Here is a 19,323-nt window from a genome sequence, read left to right on the forward strand (position 1 = left end):
GATCCCGAGAGGAGACATGGGCCTGTTTGGGACATGGGGCAGTCTGCCAGGGGAGACAAACGTGGTGAGCACCGACTGTCTGCTAGGAGGAAACAGACCAGAGAAAGCCAAAGTTAAAGTCACCCAAGGGCCACCCTTTGGCCAGAAGAGTCTCAATCATCTGACTTTCCCCCTGGCACTGGCTTGGTCTCCCACACCAGGGAATCATTGAGCAATTTCACTTTCCTACCCTGACCCCCTCCTCAGCCCAGGCCACACAGGATCCCCTCCCGCCTCAATTCAGGATTCCCTTCAGACTGCTGAGAATGACACCACTCTTCAAACAATCTTTTATTCAAAGACCATAGACAAAGCAAGCTGGTGGGGGTGGGCTGGAGCTGGGAGACTCTTCTCTGTGGACAGCCCCGCAGGTGGTTAGAGAATCTTCAAAAAGAAACAAAAGAAAATAGAATAGCCAAGGTCTCCCAGACCCCTGCTTTGAACCTGGCTGGGGGGCAGGGAGGGGTGGGGGTGGGATGAGGCCCCTCCAGCTCCCCTCTAGGCTTCAAGGAGCTTCCCTAAAAACCGGAGATTGAGGATCTTGAGCTGCTCATCCAGGTCCATCCGCACGATGCCGTCCTCCCCATCGATGCTCAGCAGGTCCCCTGTGGCCTCCCGGTCCTCCCCTAAGATCACCTTCACCTGGAGAGGAGAGGAAGGGGCTGGATCCTGCCTTCATCCAGGCGACCGGGAGGGGGGGGGGCTCCCTCCTTTGCAAAGGAGAGCCAAAGTGCTTTTGGAAAGTAACCCCATTAGCGACCTTCCTCTGCCGCCGGCTGCTGCCCTTGGGGCTTCTGCCCTCTCACCTCCCCCCTAACTCTCATCACCCTCTCCAGGGCCCTGGGACCCCCTCCTCACCTTGTTGCTCTTGGTAGGAGTGATGGGTTCAAGGTGCTCACTAGAGATACTGACTACTTTCTCGCTGTCCTTCAAATACACAGAGCACATACCTCCCTAGGGGGTAGGGATAACACGCATCCAACAATCAGTCCCCACACCAAGACCCTAAACCCACCTTGACTCAGAGGGCTCAGCGCCACCCTGCTCAGTTCAAGCCATCTGATTTCCAGCCCCCAGACTTAACCTCGGAGAGCCAAACTCCCCACCTCCCATCTGCCTTCCAGCTGTTCCCCAGAAAAAGAAGACGCTCTAAGGTATGTGGAAGGAGACCTGAAAGAAGCCCTTACCCACCTCCCTCCCAGAGTGCCTGTGACCTCCCCAGGTTGGGCCCTGCTGTACAGACCGCCCCGTACCGTGACACTTCGGATGACGCCCGTCTGTCCAACCACCTGGCTGTCCAAATAGGTGTCTCGCACCTTCACCTGGATATCTGTGGTCACCCAGTCACTGGAGTTCTGCTCAATACCAGAGCCTGGTGTATGAGGGGTTGTAGCCTCCGGGGGATGGTGCCCCAGGGGTCATTGGACTGTAGCCCACTGGACTAGGGCTAGGACTAGCCTAGGGTTAGGAAGGAAAAAAGGGTCCTACAGTTAGTTCAGTTATGGGTATCATTCAATTTCAATAAATGCTTATTAAGCACCTACTGCGTGCCAGGCACCACGTTAAGCACCAGGGATACAAATCAGATCATTGGACATGCTCTCAGTTTGCACACCAGCCCTAGTCTCTCCCCAGGCCAGGGACACCCAAAAGCTAGGAGCTCCAGCACCCACCTCACCCCCTCCCTCCCTTCCTCCCCCACCAAGGTCTCTGCTCAGCACCTGGTAAGCCATGGGTGAGGGCGTGGGGTGGTAGCTGGCAGGCGAGTGGGTATTCTGGTAGCCCGCAGGACTTGGTGCCACCTGGTGGTAACTCTGGGGGCTGGGCTGGTAGGAGCCTTGTGGCGAGGGGGCCGCATAGGGTGAAAACTGGTCGGTGTTGTACCTAGGGGAAAGGCCAGGGTGTACAAGGACAGATGGAACCCACAGCTCCTGCCTCAATCCAAGGTCACTCAGGACAGGGAATGCAGCCAGGGAGGGCAGCAGCTTGGCCTGAGGGGATGAGACTGATCTCTAAGCTCCCTCACACCAGGGGCTTCCCACTCAAATTCCATACATAAAGATTCCTGCAGCCCCATACTGACTTAGCTTTAAAATGTAACCTGTGTTTTATTATATTTTCATTTATGTTCTTAAACATTTCCTAATGACACTTTAATCTGGCTTGGGCCCAAGGGCAACTGACCTGCCCCAGCTTTATCTATCAGTCTGGGCAGAAGAGTGCCCTGGAGAAGAGCCAGGGAGGGGGAGGCACCAGAGTTCAGGAATTCAAGGACAGGGGCTGGAGCAAAACCTGGAAATTTGGAAAAAGCTGCGGTGGTGGGTGGGCCCCTCATCACTTACATGGCAGGGGTTCCAGGAGTCTGTGGGTTGTACTGTGCATTGACCTGTGGGGATGAGGGGTCAGGATAGCCTGGTGTCTGGGGGTTGGGGGTCCCCCCATAGGCTTGTGGGGATGGGGTGGGCTCATCATCAAAGGCATACTCATACTCTTCCTCTGCCCTGCATGGTGGGAAAAAAGCAAGATGGTTGCTAAGAGGAAGCATTCTTGCCCCTAATTCACCCCCACTGCAGTTCCATTTCAGACCCTCCACACAACTGAGGAGGGGAAAACAAGCCCCCTGCATGGCCCTCTCCTTACCTTGAAGGTGTGTTGGGGTTGTTGGGGTCCCAGGCACCACTCTGGGCTGGTGTACGGCTGCCATCATGAAGGGGTGTCTGGGAACCATAATGTGGAGTGCGGCTGCCTGCACGAGAGGAGGAAGGGGCCCATCAGATCCCACTCCCACTTTGTCTGCATCAGCCTCAAGGGCTGTCCTCATCATGGTCCCCCAGGTGAACGACACACACCCACACCCACACCCACACCCACACACTCACTTTCCTCTTCCCCAAGCTGCCTTTACACCTATGCCTCAGGCCTCTGACAGCCCAGGATGAGGAGACTTACCATCATGCAGAGGGGTCTGTGAACTGTACATGGGGGTACGGGAGCCTTGGACATACATGGGTGTCTGAGAGCCATACATCGGGGTACGTCCGTAGGCTGAAGTCATGCCCCCTGGACGTCTGGTGCCACTGTGGGCAAAAACGGGAGGGCAGGGTGAGAAGAAGAGACAGGCAGCAGATGAACAAAGGGTACAGCACCCAGGACAGTGAGACACAACAGACTCCTCCCAGCTCCAGAAAACATTCCCCCCTGCATTCTCCCCTGCTACTAACACTGTGGTGAGCCGCTGGCGATCCACAGAAATGGTCTGGCAGGTCGAGTGAAGCTCCACACGGGCTGTGGACTCGGTGGCATCCTTCACTACCCCAATATAGCCTGGGCAAGGAAGGCACAGGAAGGGGTGGGGGCTGTCCATGCTCTGCATCTTCAAGGCCCTTATAACAGCCACACCCTCCCCCCGCCCGAACCCCTCAACACCAGCCCACACTCACCTTTATATGGACCCTGAGAGATACGCACAGTCTGTCCAATGAGGTCATTATCTCTCCGGCCACGGCCACGGCTCATGCCACCAGCACCAGCACTCCCAAATCCTCCCCGCTGACCTACAAGAACCAGATGGCGATGGCAGGAGGGAAGAGGTCGGGAGTGTGGGAGAGCCCAAGGAACCTCCTTGCTGATCCAGCTCTCTTCAGTCTCCACCCAGCTCTGATCCCAAGCCCTAGGGATCTGAGTTTCTTCCCCAAGCCAGAGCACCCCAGATTCTCCCTCGCCTCCCAAGCTCACCTCCAGCACTAGGGTGCATGGGGCTGCTGATGCGAGGGCTCATTGGGGCAAAGCCACCCACGGTGAAGTTTGTGACATCTCGAGGCTGGGAAAGAAAGATGAGGGGCAGGAGGCCATGAGGACAGAGGGTGCCCCCTCCCCGCCTTCCTCTCCTCCCACCTCCCCCATCCCACAGGCTCTGCACACTTCGAAGAGCTCTATGAAATGGCGGCTGTTAATACTCCTCAAAGATGGCACCCCCCACCAGCTGGCCCTCAGCCCAACCTACTTTGGAGCCCCCAGCCAACACCAAGTGGCGAGTCTTGCAGACAAACATGCCACCATTTTCCACCAGTTTCTTGCAGTGGAGAAATGCAAATCCTCGGAACAGATGCCTGATCTCTCCTTCTCTGCCCTAAGGAGAAAACCAGAGTGAATGTGCCCCTGGGGTCCTACCCTGCCCACTCCATCAGCGCAGCCCAAGCCCCATCCCCGTTCTTACCGAATGGGGGCCATCGATGACCTTCACGATGTCCTTGACATGAATGTTGTTCTGCTCTGAATCCAAGGCCACAGCAAAGCGATTGTCCTTCTTCCGAGTCACCGCCTGATGCCGAACTGTAACCACCTTCCCATACATGTTCAGGACCTACAGGGGCCAGAGAACCGGGATGAGCACCCCAAAGCGACACCCCCGAGTTTCCCCTTCTGCCTTCCCTCACCCACCTGGAAGGTCTCTCGCTCCAGCCGAACAATGACTCCCACAGTCTGGGGGTCCAACTGCACCAGCTCGCCCCACTCGTGCTGGCCCCCAACATCCACCCCTGAAGCTGTCTCTGAGCAGAGCTGCAGGTCCCTCGGAAGCACTTTCAGCTATGGGGGAGAGGAGAAGGGGGATGAAGAGGAGACGCCATTTGCCAGAGACACTCGCTGTGCCACACCCTGGCACAGCCCCTACCTCGTGCATGGTGAGGTCAGAGAAGAGGATCACAAAGTTCTCTTCGACGCGCACGATGAGTCCCGTGTCACCCTCAAATCGCCCGGCAATCACTTTCACATGGTCCCCCATCTTGAAGTATTTCCGCAGCTCCTGTGCCGGGAACTCTAGCATGTCCTAGAAGAGTGGGCAAAAGGCTTGTGAGGGCCCCCGTCCTCTCCCTCCAGGACACCCACCCACCGCCCCTCAGCCCCCCAGGCTTGTGGGGACCCCATTCTCTCCCTCCAGGACACGCACCCACTGCCCCTCAGCCCCCCAGGCTTGTGAGGACCCCGTTCTCTCCCTCCAGGACACCCATCCACCGCCCCTCAGCCCCCCAGGCTAGTGAGGACCCCGTTCTCTCCCCTAGGACACCCAGCCACCGCCCCTCGGCCCCCCAGGAGGCAGAAAGCCCACCTTCAGGTCCTCATGCTTGGGCATAATGGTGATCTTGTTGCCATCCACACTCAGGATCTTGCCCTGAAGGTTGATCAGCTCCCCTTCACACACTTCCACGTTGTCCCCGGGCTGGAAGTTGTGTTCACGTTCCTTCCCTAGAGGGAAGGAGAAGGGGGCATGAGGAAAGCAGAGGGGGTCCGGGGGGCCCAGCACTCCTGAGGCTACAGGTGAGACTCATACCTGTGCTCTCGGTCACCACCTCGAGGTCAATTCCCTCTGGCTGGTCTTCAAACTTTTCCAGCTCTGACAGCGTGGGCTTCACACCCTCTGTAATCTAATGAGAGGAGAAAGAAGATGGGGGGACAGGTTATCAAGGGGTGCCTACGTGGGCAGAGTACATCCTAGCCCCCCCCGGAGCCACTGTAAGGGAGATCTGCCCCCCAAAAAATGACCGAGTGTACGAGCATGTGACCCTGACACGCTCTTGGACCCTTTTTGGCCAAAGGCAGTCTTTCTTCCTTACGGTGGACACCATCCATAGGAAGAAGGCTGAGTGCTGTGAGTAAATGGATTTGGGGGGCAGGGGCAGGGAAGAGTACAAATTTGGGAGGGGAATGAGGTTTTACAAAGGTGAGTGTGGCTCAGCAATCCAGATGTGGTTTGGAGTATTCCAGGTGAAAGGTAAGAAGACAGCACGTTACTTTAGATCGTGAGCTTCTGGGCAACAAGCTTTTGCCTTTCTCTGTATCCCCAGCAAAAAGCACAGTACTTGGCATACAAGCGATGCTTAATAAGTGCTTGCTGACCAGACCACAGGAAAACGGAGCAAGCATTCTGTTGTTCTGCCAAGTGGCAACAGCGTCTCCCAAGGTCCCAGGGAACCCTTGCCACGAATGCCAAGTGCTCCAAGCCCCGCTGCGTAATCAGCACGCCCCCGAGGCCAAGAAGGCCGCCCTGGAAGCTCAAGCACCTTGTGCCCTGAGAGCCCCGGGCTGAGGCAGGATGAGTGCCCCAGACAGGTGGCCAAGCCGGCCACGGAGCCCTCTGGCAGACACTTACCACCGCCGACATCGCGAAGCTTTTGAACAGGAAGCCTTTTCGGCTGTAACGGTTCCCCTCAAAGATCAGGAAATCTCCATCTGAAGCAACGTCTCCTCCCAGGGAACTAGAGCGGGCAGATGAAGAGAGAAGAGGCTGGGGGGGGGGGACGAGGGAAGACTGGCTGGAGCTGCCAGGCCTAAGTTTACTCATCTGAAAAATGGGGAGCAGAACAGCCCCAACTGAGGGGAAGGAGATGGGCCTCCACGCCAGTCAGAGCAGCCCAGTGAACCGCCACCCTCCCTTGGGCCTCCAACAGCCTTCCTGCACCCAGAGCCCGTTCCCACATTGAGCCTTTCTCAGTCTCCCAAGTGTAAGCACCCCATGCCAGGCCGGGGGGCTCCCCCCTAGGCTGGAAGGTTCTCTGAGGAGTCAGCTGAAACTCATCTCCCTCTTTTTCCCCAAGAAACCTCTATCCAATGTCCCCCCACAATCCAGCCTGACCATGTGGGGCTGAGGGAGACAAACCCAAGGAAACACTCTCTGACAATGATGGATATCTAAATCTAACATGGGTTGCCTAGTGAGGTGATGAGCTCCCCGTCCAGCAGAGGCTGAATGACTATTTGGGAGGAAGAAGAAAGCCCCTTAATCCCGGGGCCATGAAGTGGTGACTTTTTAAAAATAACGCTGACTGCAGCACTTCTAATGTCTCTGGGTTTCCCTCGTACTCCCATTTTATTCTATACATTTGAAAACGTGACTCTGAGAGGGGCTCCACAGGCTTCCCCAGACTGAATGCCCCAGGGGTCCATGATACCAAAAAAGGTAAATATCCCCAAGCCAAAGGAAATTCTCAGGCAGGTATGGAGCAGAGCACTAACAGCCATGACAGGCGGCCTCTGAAACTCCTTCCTGTTCTTTCCAGAGGCCAAGGGGAGAGGCCTCGCAACAGCTGACCCACATTGGGTTACTGCCTGGGGGGGGGGTTAGTAAAGCAGGGGCAGGGGGGCCCTCAATCAGTTCCCAGAGGGTGAATTTTACCGTATCTTTTCAGCATCAAATAATCGTTGTGGGGGTCTCTTGAACTTTTTCCTCTTGGCAAACCAATCTTTCTGTGAGGAGGATTAGAAAGGGGGAAGGGATGACTGTTAATTCTTCCTGGAGGAGAACCTTGGGGCTGAATTCCCTGGCCCATCCGTTCCCCTCCCCTCCGCCATCTCCTTACCAGACTCATTCTGGCTTTGATACGGTCATAGTCAATTCGAGGAATCATCTTGAGAGAGATGGTATTCTGGCTGGGCTCTACGTAATCCACCTGGAGAGATGGGCAGAAGTGATCAAGGACATGCCCAGGGCTGTCTTCTGAGCTTCAGCAGCCCTAGAAATCATCGAGCCTGACGCCTGGTGCAAGGCTGACAGCACCAAACCACCACGCCCGCCCACCTGCCTAAGCAGTCCCTCTCTAGCCTCAGGTACCTGGGCAATGTCATCTTTGTAGATGCCCCTCTTGAGACGGACCCAGGACTTGGGCTTGAGATTGGTGACCTCCTTGACCACCTTAAGCACGTCTGTCATTTCCTTGATGGGCACCATCTGCTGGTTCCAGTAGCCCAGGCGCAGGTTGCCCACCCCCTCAATGGCCTGCTTCACATGGGTCTGCTTGTAGGCCTCCACATAGATGTAGCCCTTGACATGTTCTGGGGCTACCACTGACTTGATCTGCAACGGCTGTGGAGAGGAAACATGGCAGGTAGCCAATGCTATCTCAGGTCAAGGGCCCAGAAGGGAGCTGTTCCTGCCTGCCCATGCCAGAAACCCTCCAAGAACCATCTTCTCCCCCTCTGTCACCTGTTGCCCCCCTCAGTCCAGATGTTTACTCGAAGCCCCCTTCTGCTCTGAGAGCTACAAAATAATCATTCTAGCTAATCATCAGCCTCATGCCTTGCATCCCCTGGGTGCCTGGGCACAGGGCAGGTGCTCAAGAAACACACAACTGCCCCCTGGAAAGAAGTTAGATTTGAATAAGCTCCCTTGAGCACCTTACAGGAAGAAAGAAGAGAGAACATCAGCCCTGTTGGTCTAACGGGGAGAGAGAATGAGTTCTCAGACAGAAATACCTCTCAACGTTCAATGGGCTGTGCTCATGACATCATGACACCCCAAAGAACTGAGTTATGGGCTCTGAAGGGCCTTCCCCATAATGGCAGGAGATGCCTAATCATTTGCTATCACCCCTAACCTGGGAGAGGAGTCACAGGTGACCTTCTAGGAGCAGAAATTTCTGTCAAGGAAGGGGCCCTCACTACCTGCACCCTGATCCAACTTCCATCATGTCCAGATCCCCCCACTTTCCAGCAGCATAAAGAGGGATGGCCGGAGCTGGCTCTCTGACCACCTCATCCTCCATCACTGACCATCCCCTCCCAGGAACCTGCCTCCAGCCCTGACCGACAGCTACCACCTACCGTGTCTGTGAACTGGTAAGCAATGAACTTTCTCATGAGGGCAATTGCTGTCGCCCGTTCCTCTCCAATCTGGAAAGAAAGACAGTCTACGGTAAGACAAGGTGGACAAATAAACAGGCCTCCTCCCAATCCCTGAATCCCATTCCCCAGGCCAAGAGTCTCACCTTACATTTCACCGTCCACAGATTAGGGTCCCTGAGAACAGAGAAAAGGAGACATTACTGAGGTCCCAAGACAACCAAGCTTGCTCCGCCACGTCCCCGCCTGAAGAGCTGCTCCTCCTTTCCCACGTGCTCAGCTCCAAGCCATGCCTCTTTCCTGACCTTCCCACAACAGGCCCACCCGCACCCGAAGCTTTCAGCCCACACCACATTTAGGGGCCCCTCTGCATGCCAACATGGATGTCCCGGAGGCGACTCCCCAGACGCCCTTGGCCCAGCCCCCACCTAGGACCCCCGAGCTCCCCTTCCCTCCAGCCCAACGTACTTGACCCCGGGCAGCAGCTGCTGTTGTGTGATGTCATCTGAGAGCTCATCAGACCCTCCATACACACTGTGAGGAGAAGGGAGGGTCAAACTTGAGCAGTCCCCAAGTCCTGGCCCGCCCCTGCCCCCCCGCCCCCCGCCTCCCCAGCCTTGATACGCTCACGTTTCTCCCACAGATGATTTAGCGTATTTCTTCATGTAATACTCGCCCAGCTCCTCCTCTCGCTGATCCCTGTGATGGAAAAGGGAGAAGCAAGTGTTACACATGAATTCACAGGATTTAGACTAGCTGGGAGGACCAAGGAAGTCACAATAGCTAAATTTTACAAATAAGGAAACTGAGGACTGGAGACCTCGAGTGACCTGACGAGGTCCCCCAGGGAACGGGAGGCAGAGCTAAGACCTGACTCCAAAATCTAACCCTGCCCCTCCATATCCTCTGTCCCCTCCCCAACCCCCAAGCCTGTTACCTCCAGAGATTTTGGAGGCGGCGGGCCCCAGAGCGGTCCTCATCCAGAACGACATTGTCAATGTTGGATGCTGCAAGAAAGAAGAGCCAGTGTGACAGAAGGGACAAGGAGAGATGGGGCAGGACTACCTGCATCCCAGGCAAATGACCGCTGAGCTCAACTCTGGGAGGAAGATGGGCAGAGGACAGACTCCGACTGGGGGAAGGGAGAAGAGAAAACCAGGGGGATAATCAAGGCTAAGAAGAGTCTCTGCCCCTGCCTTGAGCCAAGCCAGCCCCGATCTCCAGCTTGTGGGTGCCTGGCACAAACACCCACGGGCTAGCCAACTGGACCTCAGTTATTACTGATGCACAGCCCTCAATAAAAATACACAGAAACACCCACAGAGTCCTAAAAAGCAAACAGACTCTTCCCCAGCACTGACAGGCCCCTCCTCCCTCCCTCCCCTGCCACTAGGAGACTGCACTATAGGTGGGGAAGGGAGCAGCAGGAGGAAGGGGAAGGGTTGGGGGGCAAAACACCCCGACTCTTACCTTCAATCTCTTCTACTCAGAGGAAGAGGTGGTGGTGGTGGTGGTGGTGGTGGTGGTGGTGTGGTAGTGGTGGTGGTGGTGGTGGTGGTGGTGGTGGTTGTGGTGGTGGTGGTGGTGGTGAGCAGACACAGTATGAGCCAAATTATATCAGCAAAATCAACCAAGGTGGGGTGGGATCAGGCCAGGGAAGGGGCCAGGAATAATGGGTAAAGGAACATAGGAAGGACAAAATCAAAATTGAAGGCGAGGCACAGGGAAAGCCAAAATGTATGAATTGCACAGCACGAAAAAACAAAGGGGAGGGGCTGGGGGGGAGGGAACGACAGCTTGGGGTGGGCCAAAGGGCACAGGTAGAGAAGAGAAACCCAGAGAGGGCAAAGATCCAAGGCCACCCCCACCCCTACTCCCCAAATGATATCTCTCTAAGAGGGAAAGCTAACAGGGAAGGGTCCCAAAGACCCCCAATATACCCATCCCCTAAGGCCTCCCCTCTTTCACGTGCCTAAAAGAAAAGAGTACAAAAGCTGTTCTCTCAGGCAGCAACAGAAAGAAGCCGGGTGATAGAGGAGGGGGATGCAGAACTGGAGGGCAGACAGGCTCTGGGGCCAGCTCCCTCCCCACGAAAGACCCTATCTCAGAACATCAGATACTCGCCTTCCCCCTCCCCCTCTACCCCATCCCTTCCCTTCTTGCTCAACCTTGTCCAGGGAAGTAGAGACCAGCTCATGATCCGCCCCCAATCCAGACCCTGCCCTTTGCTAAACCCCAATCCTGAGGGCTCCCCAGACTCTCCAGGCCCAGGCAGAGCCGGGGGAACACAAGAGCCTGGCCACTTTTTGCCACTTACCCTTCTCTAGAATGTCCTCCGCTCCATCTTCCCACTGATCTTCATCTTCATACTCATCATCCACATCTGAAAAGGCCCCAGAAGGAAGGAGACTGAGACTGGGATGTGAGGCACTTCCTTCGTAGCCCGCCCACCAGAGAGCCAGGGGGACAGATTATAATGGGAGGGGCTGAGAGGAAGACCTGGTACAAGCAAACAGCTTTCTCCTAATCCTAAGTCCTTAGAGCGCAAGACTTCTGCACTGTTCTTGGGCTACAGACCCTCAGGCAGTCTGGTGAAACCCGTGTTCTTAATGTTAAATGCGCGAAATATACAAAGTTACCGAGAAAACCAATTATACTGAAATAAGATTATCAAAAATTTTTAAAAACAAGTTCATACAACTCTGAAGGACTTATGACGAAAAATGCTATTGAAGCACGCTTTTTTAGCTTCCTTTATTTTTCGTGAGGTTTGGTCTTTCTTCTGGTCTATGTTTTCTTTTACAACATGACTATTACGGAAATGTTTTGCATGAATACACATGTATGATCTATATCAAACTGCTTGCCTTCTCAATGAGAGGGGGTGGGGAGGGAGGAAGGAGGAGAATTTGGAACTCAAAGTTTTAAAAACAAATGTTAAAAATTGTTTTTACATGTAACTGGGGAAAAATAAAATACTAAATAAACAAACGAACAAACAAAAAGTTCACAGACCCCAGGTTAAGAATATCAACCTTATTTCATATTGGAAACAATTAAAATGAATAAAAAGTTCAAAAGTGTATAACAGAATAGTGTAAACATAGGAAATAAATGTTAATCATTTAAAAAAAAAGAATATCAACCTTAGAGAAAGGGGTAGGGAAAATGAGCCAGAGATATCCAATTTCTTGTGGGTGTCCACAGAACTAATCTTCCCAAAATGATACCCTTATCCCCCACATCTAACATATCCCAGGCACATGGGAGGAACCCAAGAGAGAACAAAGATGAAGCATTCTCCCCTGTGCAGGCCCACTCCTCAACTCACCAGCTTCATCCAGGATGAAACCTCCATGTCTCGGCTTTTTGGGGGGACGGTCATCATCTTCTTCCTCTTCCTCTTCATCATATTCCTCTTCTTCCTCCTCCTCCTCCTCTTCCTCAGGCTCTTCTTCCTTTTCACTCCCCGCCACACTCCGTCGCTCTTCCTCTACCTGCTGGAAGGATGGAGGCGATGGTTGGAGAGCCAGAAGAAAAGTCATACCCCAACCCCCCGCGATGCCCCATCTCTACTCCTTAAAACAGCTTTCAGTGAAGGTGAAAAGGTTCATACTTCTCGGAGTGAACAACCTAGATGGGGTTTACCAAGAACCATAGAGCTGGAGGGGTCTTCAAAGAGCACTGAGTCAACGCCTTCATTTTACACGAGGAGAGTAAGAACCACAAGGTCCTGCTGTGAGTAAGGACTGAGCTGACCTTCAAGCCAAGGCCCCATTCTCCAATGGCCCCAGGGAGTGGCCATTCAGGGAGGCCTGAAGGTCTACAAAGTCAGGCTGGGAGAGAAGTCCCTCCCTAGTCAATGACGATCCTCCCATCCTCGTCTGGCCTAGCTCCTCTACCAGCCACAGGGCAGACAATGCTGAGAATGCTCAGACGGGAGCATTGGGCACAGGGGCTGCGAGCCCAGGGAGGGAAACTTTCCAGGCTTGTCTGGGAGTGAAGGAACCAAGGACCCGGATGAGAAGCAGAGGCATCCAGAAGCCAGCAGAGGGTGCCAGCGAGCTAGTTCTGAGGCGTTGCCCTGGGAAGAGAGCGAGCCCCTGCCCACCCTCCAGCACCACACCTGCCCAGCCCAAGCTCCCTCCCCAGCACTCACCTCCACCTCCTCGGCCTCCTCGCTGCTGCGCTCACTATCCTCCTCCTCCTCCTCCTCCTCCTCAGAAAAGTTGCTGTCATCACTGTCAGACATCTTCTAGGTCTTTAGGTCAGGCTGGCCCGGGAGACGGGATGAGTCAGGGCCAAGGGCTCCCCAAATCAGGCAGCAAAACAAAGGCCCCACTGGCCTCATATCTTCAACGCCCAGAGGGTCCCCCCATCCCCACCGATTCCTTCCTGTAGCAGACCACAAGTGGCTTCAATGGCCTCTCCTCACAAGCCTCTTGCTCAAGCAGCCTCTACTTTCCCTCTCTCTCCAAACACACAAAGGAAAAACCCTTCTGCCCAGACACAGACAGGCACACAAAAATGCACAGCCCCTCTTCCTCCAGTCGTGACAAACGGACCTATCATGTGCAGGGAACTATGTGTGCTGGGCACTGAGAACGCAAACCTAGGAAGACAAAACCCACCGCCCCCATACTGCACGGGGGCGAGGGAGGGGACAAAAACAAATACAAAGTAACACAAAGTGATTAGGGGAGGGGATGCTAAGGACTGGCCAATCAGAAAAGGCCTCCCCCAGGAAGAAGCGGCGATCCTGGGAGGACCCTGCGCGGCAGATGCTAGGGGAGCAGACCCTAAGACCGGAGGCGGGGCACTGGCAGGCCCGGGGGTGCTGCACCGGGGCGGAGGGCCGGGACTTTTGAGGGATCGCCATTGGCTCCTGTCCTGAGGATGGACTGACGGACTGACGGACTGAACTAGGACACACACACACCTCCCCTCCCCCGCCCCAGGGACCCCTCCTCGACCCCTCTGCCACGTACACACAATCCACAATCGCACGCACAGGCGCCGGTGCTTGCACACTTCCTCCCCGCCTGAAGCCAGGTCCCATCTCACAACACTGTGACACAATCCCACGTGCACACTCCTCCTCACACGCCTTGCCTTTAAATCATCACCTTACGGGCTCACTCTGACACACTCGATTTCTCACCCTTATACACTCGCTCTTCTTACAGCCTTGATCTGCCACACTCCCCCTGACACACTCGTCCTCACACACTAGGCCTCGAGGGCTCCCCGTGACACACTCATCTTTACACTTCCCCTGACACGCTCATGCTCACACTCTCGTCCTCATGGAGTCCCCACAGCACACTCGCGCTCTCGGGCTCCCCCGACACACTCGCCCTTACACACGCACACGCGCAGCGCCGCTTGGCCCCCCACCCTCGCCCCGCCCCGCTCCTCACCCCCGGGCCGCTCGGCGTCGCTCACTCCCGGGTCCCGCGGCTCCGGCTCTGGCTCCGGCGGACGCGACGTCAGACGAAGCGGAGGCGGCGGCGACGGCGGCGGTGGCGGTGACTGGGAAGGCTTATCTCTCGAGAGTTCGCGAGAACCGGAACCGCGACCGCCACCTTGGGAAAGGCAGCGAATCCACCCGACTTCCGGCTGGCCGGCGCCATCTTAGGAGAGGCACAGGAGACCGGACGTGACGCATCGAAAGGAGGCGGGGAAAGGCGGGAGAGCTTTGGGGAAGGCTGGAGGAGAGGAAGGAAAGAGTGCGCAGGGAGCGCACCTGGGATCTGGAGCTGGAGGGAGGGGAGGGGTGCCTCTGACGTCACAGAGGGGCAAACCCCCGGGGAGCCCTTGGGGGCCTTCTAGTCCGCCCCGTATTGCGTCCCTGGAGGCTCGTTACCGGCCCTCCGTTTCTGTATAACTAATTGCTAGGAAGCTGGCTGCCGTTCCTTCCTAAGACTCAAGAATGCCCCTCGTTTTTACCTTCTGGCCAAGGAAAGTAACATCAATTGCTTCATCCTCCACATTTTACAGAAAAGGAAACTAAGGTTCAGAAAGGCTCAGTCTTGAGTCCGGGATTTCCTTCCAGCGCTTGCAGCTGCCTCTTTCCGGCCGGGCCGCTGTCTTTGGGGGACTTTTGTTGTTATGTTTTACATTTTTTCTAGCAAGCATTTTTTTTCTCCCTTCCCCTCCCCCTCTTGCAAAAAAAAATTGTTGTAACAGACGTTAATACTTAAGCAAAACAAGGTCCTGTGTTGTTCATGTCAGAAATGTATGTTTCTAGGCAGCTAGGTGGAGCATTGTTAAAGCACCAGCCTTGAAGTCAGGAGGACCTGAGTTCAAATGTGCCCTCAGACACTTGACTTTTAACTAGCTGTGTAACACTGGGCAAGTCACTTAACCCTGACTGCCTCAAAAAAAAAAAGAAAGAAAAAAGATTGCCCCTTTAATCTTGATCTTATCTCCTGTCTTTATCTTCGTTTTTAAAAATTTCTATCCTCTGCCCATCAATTGGGGAATGGCTGAGCAGGTTGTGGTATAATGAATATAATGGAATACTATTGTGCCATAAGAAATGATGAACAGGCTGACTTCAGAAAAACCTGGGAAGACTTGTATGGTCTGATGCTGAGTGATGTGAGCAGAACAAAGAGAATGTTGTACACAATAACAGCCATGTTGTGCGATGACTAATATTGATAAAACTTAACCCTTCCCAGCAATACAAGGATCTAAAACATCTCCAGAGGCCTTGTGGTGGAAAATGCTATCCACATCCAAAGAAAGAACTATGGAAGTTGAATTGCTATCATTTTTTTTCTCTTCTGTTGAGTTTTGGTTCCTCTTTCTGATGGTTCCTACTACTGGTTTTAATTTTTACTTGCAACTTCACTAATGTGAAAATATGTTTAATAGGAATGTAAATGTATATAGCCTATATGAGATTGTGCACCATCTTGGGGATGGGGGTGGGGAGGAAGGGGGAGAAAATTTTTAAACTCAAAAGCATGTGGAAGTCATTGTTGATAAATCAAAATAAATTAATAAAATTTAAAAAAAATAAATAAAAATTTCCATCCTCATTTGATCACGAACTCTTTCCCCAGGTCTGAAAGTTAATTTCTTCTTTGCACCTCAGATTTGTCTGTAATGTAACTTTCTCTCTTCAAGACATGAATCCATTTAGTGTTTGTCTTGACATATGACACGATGTGTGGAGTCTAACTAAACCTAGTTTCTGCCAGACTGCTTTCCAGTTTTGCCAGCAAGTTTTACCCTGTTGTAAGTCTGTAATCAATACCTATGTTGTTTAGGATGGTTTCCAACTCTTCATGACCCCTTTTTGGGGTTTTCTTGGCAAGGATACTGGAGTAGTTTACCATTTCCTTATCCAGCTCATTTTACAGGTGGGGAAACTGAGGCAAAAAGGGTGAAGTGATTTGCCCAGGGTCACACAGCTAGGCTGAATTTGAACTCTGGAAGATGAATCTACCTGACTTCAGGCTCGAATTGCATTTCTAGTACAATATCATATAATATATAATAATAGGTATCCATCTTTACCCCAATCTTACTAGAAAGACCTCAAGTTTATCTTCATCACGTATAAGGCTAAAACTCTTGGGGATAGCTAGATGCTATTCACCATATTAAAGAACGATCCACTTATTCCTATGCTTTTTAGTATTTTTTAACAGAAATGGGTGTTGTGTTTTGTCAAAAGCTTTTTCTGCACCTATTGATATAATAGTATGTTTTTTTTTCTTGTTCCTCATATGATCTATTATTTACGTTTTCCTAGTAACTTGGTCATAATGTCTATCCTTTTCGATATGTCATTGAAGCCTCTGCCAATATTTTCTTCAACATTTTGCATATTTATTCATGAGGAGACTTGGACCATAATTAACTTTCTTTGTTTTGACTTTCCCTGGTTTAGACATCAAGACCCTATTTGTATAGTAGAAAGAATTTAGTATACCTCATGTTGTCCTACTTTTCCTAATCATTTATGTAATATTGTAAATCTTTGTTAATGTTTCAGTCAACTAATCAGTAAACATTTATTAAGCAACTATTATTTATTATTTAGCACTGGCCTGATGCTAAAGCATTGGGAATAAAAAAGAGGCCCTTGCCCTCAGGGAGCTTACAATCTAATGGGGGAGACATCATGTGAAGAAATATATGCTATATACAGGAAAATAGGAAATAATTAACTGAAGGTAGGTACTAGAATTAAGAGAGGTAGGGAAGGCTGTCTGTAGAAGGTGAGATTTTAGTTGGGACTTGAAAGAAGCCTGGGAGGTCAGTAGATAGGTAGGGAAGAGGGTATTCCAGGCCTGGGTTGGGTGGGGGTGTGGGTACACAGACAAACAGAATGCCTGGAGCCTGACAAATGAAGTGTTTCTTTTTTTCATGGAAGTCAGGCCAGTGTCACTGGATAGAGGAGTAATCATGGGGGGAGTAAGGTATAAGAAGTCTGGAAAGGTAGGAAGGGGCCAAGTTATGGAGGGCTTTGAATTCCAGAGGATTTTATATTTGCATCTGAAGATACTAGGGAGAGGGGCAGCTAGATGGTGCAGTGGATAGAGCACCTGAGTTCAAATTCGGCCTCAGACGCATAACACTTACTAGCTGTGTGACCCTGGGCAAGTCACTTAACCCCATTGCCTAGCCAAAAAAAAAAAAGAAAGGAAGATAAGAGGGAGCCCCTGCAGTTTATTGAGTGTGGGGGGGTGACATGATCAGACCTGTGCTTTGGGGAAATGACTTTGGTGGCTGAAAGGAGGATGGACTGAAATGAGGAGAGACCCGAGGAAGGCAGAATTCCCCACCACCAGTAGCAATTGCAGTAATCCAGGTGGGAGGCGATGAGGGTCAGCGTCAGAGGAGGAGCAGTGTCAGAGGAGAGGTGCTGAAAAGGTAAAATTGACAGGCCTTGGCCACAGTTTGGGATGGGGGGGTGGAGAAGAGTCCTGGACAGCTCCAGCCTCGAGAGCCTGGGGGGTGGGAGGAGGAAGAGGGAAGGAGGGAAGGTGGTCAGGGGAGTGGGAAAAGCTGAAATCAGTTTTGGACATCCTGGGTTTTAAGACACCTACTGGATAGAATTTACTTGTAAACCCATCTAATTGCAGGGTTTTTAGTTTGGGAATTCATTTATGGTTTGTTCAGTTTGCTTTTCTGAGTTGTGTTATTTATATCCCATACTTATTTGGTAATAGTCTGAGTACTTTATATTTTTGTTAACTATCCATTTCATTTCAGTCATCAGTTTTCTTGGCATATAGCCAGGCAAAATTGTTCCGAATAATTTTCTTTATTTCTTCATTTGTTGTGAATTCACCTTTATCATTTTTGTTACTGACAATTTGGTTTTCCTCACTATTTAAAAATTTCAATTAGGTTGTTTTATTTCAGTGACTCCACCCCAAAAAAATCAACAGTGCTGGTTTTATTAATTAAATGGGTTTTTGCTTTCAATTTCAAATTTCAGAATTTGGGGAGGTTAATTGGGTTCATGAAATTTAGTGGTTTTCTGGGGTTTTATTTGCATGTCCATTTATTCACCTTTTGTTGATCTGTGTTTAGAGAGATACGTTTTCCCCAAAGGGCAGCTTTGTCTGTGCCCCACCAGTGTTGATATATTGTCCCAGAACTGTCTCCTTTGATGAAATGATAGATCGTTTCTCTTTGTTCTCACCAACTCTTTGGCCTAAATTAGTCCCAGATCCATTTTTAATTTTTATTCAGTTGCCCTGTACTGAATAAGATTGTGTTATTTGGTGGTCAGTAAGGTTGTGTTCCATATTGTGGCATTGGTGTCTTTACTCTGTGTGTGACTCGGTCAGCTTTGGCACTCATAACCTCATCAATACCTGGCTGCCCCTCTGATTGGAAGGCGGGGCCGAGAAAAAAACACTCTAAGCCTCCAGTTAAAGTGGTGCAGGGGATAAGACAGCCAGGCCTGGAGTCAAGAATACTCCTCTTCCTGAGTTCAAATGTGGCCTCAGACACTTTCTAGCTGTGTGACCCTGAGCATGTCACTTCCTCCTGTTTGCCTCAGTTTCCTCATCTGTAAAATGAGCCGGAGAAGGAAATGGCAAATCACTCTAGTATCTCTGCCAAGAAAATCCCCAGTGGGGTCACAAAGAGTTGGACATTGCTGAACAACCAGAAGCTCATTCACTTCCTGGCACCAGCTAAGTGTCTAGAACAGGACTCCACCAAGTCCCACCCACACCATGGGATCTTCTTTCCCATCCTAGATCCCTTTACTGCAGCCTTTTGTTAGTGGGGAGGGGAGAGGGGCGGCATTCCAAATAAGCTCCTCCAGGGCTGGGACTGTCCTACCACTGGCATTTAGTACATGCTAAATAAATAAACAAACACTTATTTGTGGACTGACCAAAGTTAGGTGTGAGCATCTTTCAGGCAATGTGATGGAATCACCCCAGGCTTGCTAAGAACCATCAGCTCTGAAGAGAGAATCCTCCTCTGTTCTTCACCTCTGACCTTGGACCAGAGTACTGGGGAGGAGGGGACTTCTTGACCTGCCCCTGCTACCTCCACTGGGGATGGCATCGGGCAATAGTGTTAGACCATTACGGCCCAGGGCCCATGGGTATGGATTAAGGTTAGGTGTGTATCTGGTAAAGCAGCCTAAGGGTCCGGCTAATGATAATAACAGCAAGCCAGCAGCTA

At 52.0% G+C, this 19,323-nt stretch overlaps 1 protein-coding gene across 1 annotated transcript; it reads right to left on the bottom strand.

Moving 5' to 3' along the window:
* Positions 1-317: 317 nt before the first annotated feature.
* On the bottom strand, positions 318-14,163 carry SUPT5H (SPT5 homolog, DSIF elongation factor subunit). Its single transcript, XM_020978175.2, is given in 31 exon segments — positions 318-681; positions 898-993; positions 1,293-1,424; positions 1,426-1,497; positions 1,761-1,923; positions 2,382-2,540; positions 2,680-2,785; positions 2,989-3,116; positions 3,261-3,363; positions 3,480-3,593; positions 3,775-3,859; positions 4,043-4,168; positions 4,256-4,402; positions 4,480-4,626; positions 4,712-4,867; positions 5,147-5,283; positions 5,369-5,462; positions 6,188-6,293; positions 7,211-7,281; positions 7,395-7,484; positions 7,646-7,897; positions 8,635-8,703; positions 8,799-8,829; positions 9,121-9,186; positions 9,283-9,351; positions 9,590-9,659; positions 10,123-10,134; positions 10,970-11,035; positions 11,984-12,149; positions 12,812-12,925; positions 14,073-14,163. Coding segments are annotated over 30 exon segments (3,270 nt in total). The 5' UTR covers positions 12,905-12,925; positions 14,073-14,163; the 3' UTR covers positions 318-537.
* Between the last annotated feature and the right edge of the window lie 5,160 nt (positions 14,164-19,323).

Source organism: Phascolarctos cinereus, unplaced genomic scaffold (genome assembly GCF_003287225.1).
Source record: "Phascolarctos cinereus isolate Bilbo 61053 unplaced genomic scaffold, phaCin_HiC Scaffold_726;HRSCAF=1367, whole genome shotgun sequence".
Classification (NCBI taxonomy): domain Eukaryota; kingdom Metazoa; phylum Chordata; class Mammalia; order Diprotodontia; family Phascolarctidae; genus Phascolarctos; species Phascolarctos cinereus.